The sequence below is a fragment of the Chenopodium album genome, chromosome 18 (assembly GCF_948465745.1).
Source record: "Chenopodium album chromosome 18, dcCheAlbu1.1, whole genome shotgun sequence".
NCBI classification, from domain to species: Eukaryota; Viridiplantae; Streptophyta; class Magnoliopsida; order Caryophyllales; family Amaranthaceae; genus Chenopodium; species Chenopodium album.
The window spans coordinates 46371002-46376032 of record NC_137851.1 but is presented as its reverse complement, the minus strand read 5'-3'; the positions used below and the strand labels follow the sequence as shown (position 1 = coordinate 46376032).

At 33.1% G+C, this 5031-nt stretch overlaps 1 protein-coding gene across 1 annotated transcript; it reads right to left on the bottom strand.

Annotated features, from left to right (window-relative positions):
- Positions 1-3201: 3201 nt before the first annotated feature.
- On the bottom strand, positions 3202-4581 carry LOC145592229 (aspartic proteinase nepenthesin-1-like). The gene has a single exon (XM_081648685.1). The coding sequence runs from the start codon at positions 4579-4581 to the stop codon at positions 3202-3204; it is 1380 nt and encodes a 459-aa protein (XP_081504811.1).
- Positions 4582-5031: the final 450 nt, after the last annotated feature.

The window sequence follows — 5031 nt, the reverse complement described above, 5'->3', positions numbered from 1 at the left end:
AAATAGTCACAACTGGTTTACAAGGTCCTCTAGGTTTAGGCTTTTTACTAGGTTCATATAATTAACAATTGAATAAACATCCATATAATTTGATGCGACTATTATAATCTTGTAATATTTATATATGTAAGGTCATCTATTCCATATGCTAAGTAGTAGCTTTTGTATTTTCTCTTGCATAATTGCATTGAATGAATTTGCCCACCATGCCACAACCAAATTTCACGCCTGTACATGTTGGAGATTTGTTGACTTTGTATAAGAGAATCAAAACAAGTAACCAAATTTGATGATGTAACATTTTTTATTTTTAATGCTTCGTATGACATTAAATATTACTTGAATCGATTTAAAATAAGAGGTCTCATTATTACATACTCCTTCGTTTTAATATAAGTTTAGATTATACTACACATGCAACAACTAACTATTAACATTGTTAAAATGTACATCAGTTTTATACTTTAATTAAATTGCTACATTTAGTACTTTATAGTGCATTGTTACATTTTCGTTTCTCAAACAACTTAAACAATACCCTAATTTAGCTACCCTCTTTTATCTATAAGAGATTCGTTATGCATATATATTCCCTTGTAAAATACATGTACAATTTAACTTGGTACATCATCAATTCATAAAAATGTAACTTCAGAAATTAAGTGTGACTTATAAAATCTTGAGAAAGAAAGTAAAAAAAAAAAAAAAAAAAGTTTGCAAGTTTGAACATTTGAGAAAGCTTATGGTAAATTTTCTGTGTTATTATTTATAAATTGGGTGGAGCTCATGGCCTAAAGGTTGATTGATGCACAACTATGAAAATGTCAATTAGTAATGTAGCGGTTGTTTCCAACTATTTTGAAACTTTGCCAACAAAGCCACAACCAAACTTCACGTCTATTGATGATGAGATATGATAAATTATTGACTTCGTATGAGAGAATCGATGCAAGTATCCAAATCTGATGGTCCAACATTTAAAATATACTTGTACCGTTAAACTAAAAAAAAATAAAAAATAAAAAAATAAAATTATATTCCTAGTAGACACTATTCAAATTAAAGTTAATGCTTGTTCAAATAACACTAATACTTGTTCACCTTCAATTATGCTCAACAAAATTATCATGTTAACTATTGTTAATAATTGGATGTAGAAACAATAATATTTTGGGACATTTTTTTACTTCAATTTATAACCTTAGCTTGTACTCCGTACTAAACATGTAACAACCCTATACGAAGGACTAACATTTGAACTGTAATGACCCTAACCGGACAATCCGATATGTCGTACAAGAGAACAATAAAATATAAGATCAAGTCAAACCATTGTGGTTTTCACGATCTTGCAATTAATGATGACATAATCGATCTTTGAGCATTATTTGTTAGCAGTATATATAAAGGAATCGAAAATTGGTAGAAGCATATCTTTCCATCTCCAATTCAAATTTTTAAAATAGTCCCAAAACATGCACTCAATAAAGACCTTTACATGAAACCACCAAATAAAATGGCTGCAAATTAAGTTGCTCTCCTCAGCACAAAGTCTTGAACAACCACCTGGCCAGGCCAGCAGCATTACAATATTATTGCAACAGAATGCCTCATCCAGTGGTCAAGCCAATGTTTGCACTAGTGAATCGAAGCCGACCGCAGACCTTCCTTCAATTCACTAGTGCAGACCTTGGCTTCGACCATCAGATGGCTTTCTTAATACTGATCTTCAGATGACTGTTACTCCGATCTTCATTTTTTTTTCGCGCTCAGTCTCTGAACAACGGGTGTACTACTAAAATGTATGAGACTTGCAAAGTTGCAGTTCATCTTCAGGTTCGTGTTATATCTTCATACTTTTGAAATTCATCATATGTTACATATTAGTTGCAAGACTTGGAACTTTGGGGTATATTTTTAAGACATAAAATTTCAAAGTTGCAATTAATATTAACGGAGGTAGTATTTATATACATTTATATACATTATTTGTTGGTTTAGTGATGTAAATCCTAAGTTCCTAACCCCTTGTTTAGTCAAGTTGTTAGAAATACACATAATCTTGAAATAAAGATCCAATCTTTAAGAAACGAAAGTCTGAGAAGGTAGCAAGCCAAGTAGGGCCCTGTTCTTTTGATTTTCCGGGTAGATCAGAGTAAATTTCAACAGAGCAGAGCAGATTTCAGCAGAGCAGAGCAAACGGAGCATAGCGTAGTAGATTTTAGCAGAGTAGAGTAGAATAAAGCACGGCATAGCATAACAGAGCAGAGCAGAGCAGCTCAAAAAAACAAGGCCTGGATGGGTTATGTCTTTTATTGTTTTTTTAAGTGTTATACCTAATAAATATGACCTTAATTTTTTTCAGTGTTACTCTTTTTTTTTTTTTTAGCAAAAAAACTTCATTTTAGTACTAGGATCTCCACCCAAACCCACTACTATCTGTTTTAAAAAATATTTCATTCTTTTTATATTCATTAATTTTCAATAAACTTTTAATCAAATTATGGATTGTTAAGGGTTAATCAAATTTCAACTGTGACAGCTAAATAGTGTTTGAGACCCCGTAACAATAATGAGTATTAAGATGGGTATTAAGAATTGAGAATTTAGATCTCTTAAGTCAATGGCTAATGACAATAAATTGTAGAAGAATTTGGGGCTTACCATCGATAAACTTAATGGCAACCACGAAGTTTAAATATTGTGGTTAGGTTTGAAACAAGAGAATTTTATAGGGTTTTGGAAAAGATTTTAATTTAAATAAAGAGGTAAATAAAACACTAATAAATTGTTAGTTCCTCATCCTTGAACAATTGGTGAGTGCCTATTTGTGAGAGTGCTCGAAAATTCCCCAATGAGATCATAATAGCACTTTCCCTAGTTAAATTGTGCAATTACTTAGCTATGACTCACTAGCTATTATAAATTTAACCTGTAAAATTTTTAATAACTCAGAAGCATGAAGTGGATAATATACTACAATGCAAGATAATAATTATAATTTTATTTTATTATGGTAATATAAGATACGGGGAATGCCTCTCTTATCAAGAGAGGGGTGGGGCGAGGATCAAACCTTGGTCAAATCGGGAGGAGATGGAAGAACTAACCATCCTTCCACTCCTTGATCCTCAGATACTTATTATAATTTACATCAACATATTTATACAAGAAACTCAACAATAAAAAGTATATATCAAGCTAAGAAAGGTTCTCTTGGCATCTATCAGGGGTGAAATACAGTTGACCATTTTTCACATCATATAAGACTCTAAAGTTAGCATGTTGATACGCTCCAAAGATGCAAGGTCCTGGATCAGGAGTTTCCCCAATCACCATACAAAAACCATCAACCGTACCAAATCTAACAAACATGTTATCTTTATCCATTATCCAATCAACCTCCCCTCCTTGATCTCCCTTAGAAAAATGAAAAACCACGGTTGGATAGCTTTGGCTTTCTTTAGGCGTCGACAAGTAGCAAAGATCATACTCTTGTTCTTTAACGGGTTGCCAACCATATTGACCAAAGTAACTTACCAATGCCAACCTTAAGGGTTGGTACGCGGATTTAGCTAAAGCTGTGCTTGGTGCACCCGAGTCAATGAAGAAGCCTGTAGTGACAGTCCTCGTATCACCAATTGCACAAACAGATTTATCAATAGGAAGTCTTTTACCATCGACACTTATACCAGTAAAGTAAAGATGGTACTTGATTTTGGTATTCATAGCAATTTGTTGGACATTTGGTCCTACTATTCGAGCATCATCGCCAAAATACATTGTAGATCTCCCCAGATTAGGCTCAGCCCAAGATGTAAGACAATAAGAAAAACGACCTTTAACTTGTGCATCTAGTTGGTTAATTAAAGACTTTGGACTAATTGGTCCGAGTCCACAAATCCCTGAAATTGTGTTTTCAGGTCCTGTGTTATCCCCGAACCTGATGTTCTTATTTTCAACACCGCATCCAAACGCTATATCTTCAAAAAATGTGGGTTTTTGTGTTTGAGAATCAATGAATAAAAATGTATCCGTCCCCATCGGACCCATGGTTGTCGGTCCGGTTCGACTCCCATACATGCTTCTATAGCCACATAACCCATTATATTCAAGTTTTGGTAGAGCACAGCGTGGATCATCTAAGCTCATTAATTTAAATGAAGCAGATAATTGGACATTAGGGTTTCCACCCTTTACTTCAAAACATGGGTCACAACCATAAGTTTGGACCCATATTTTATCATCTGCAGTGTCTAAGATAACATAAGGGGCAAAAAGATGCGAGCTTGTACCAAAGAAGAGTTGAGTTACGAAATAATTGCTTAGCCTCCATGATACATCGGCTTCTAATGAATTTGTACTTGAGTTTGAGTCCCTTAGTAGAGGGTACAATGAAGCCCTTGAGATGGTTATATTCATCAAGAATTCGTGGCGTTGTCGAGTAGTGAAACTTTGAGGTACAATTTGTAAGTGGCTTGAGTCTATGGGGATCATAGGCAATGAAAATGCATTGGCTTCATGGAATATGATGGAAGTAGTAATAATGTGTAAGAAAAATATGAGTATAGTTCGTGTCATTTTTTGTTCTTGAGGTAAGTTTATTCACATAATAAGCTATTCATCATATATAAATTCAATTATATATAACAAGAATTATTTGCAACCATTTTGGGACTATGTGCACATATGGAAGATAATAAGCTAATCCAACTATAGTTGGATAGAACAAAATTAATCAAGGTTAATGGTAGATGATATGTAATATGTTAAATAAGGAACAATTATTAACAATTTAATTCCAAATAATACAAAAGAGATTATATTACACTTCAAAAGGGTAGAGTTCTTGATTTGAATGTCCCACAATCTACAACGTTAACATAAGTTGTTTGACCAACATAAAAGAAATCATATTCTTTACGTTTAATTGTGCATAATTTCAACTACTTATTAAATATCAATAAGTATAACTATATGTAACAACAATTATTCGCAAATCATGATATGCACAAGGAAAATGATAAAATC

Bases quoted from the DNA above. Each gene is read 5' to 3' on its own strand.
- LOC145592229 (XM_081648685.1), bottom strand. From the start codon at position 4,581: ATGACACGAACTATACTCATATTTTTCTTACACATTATTACTACTTCC.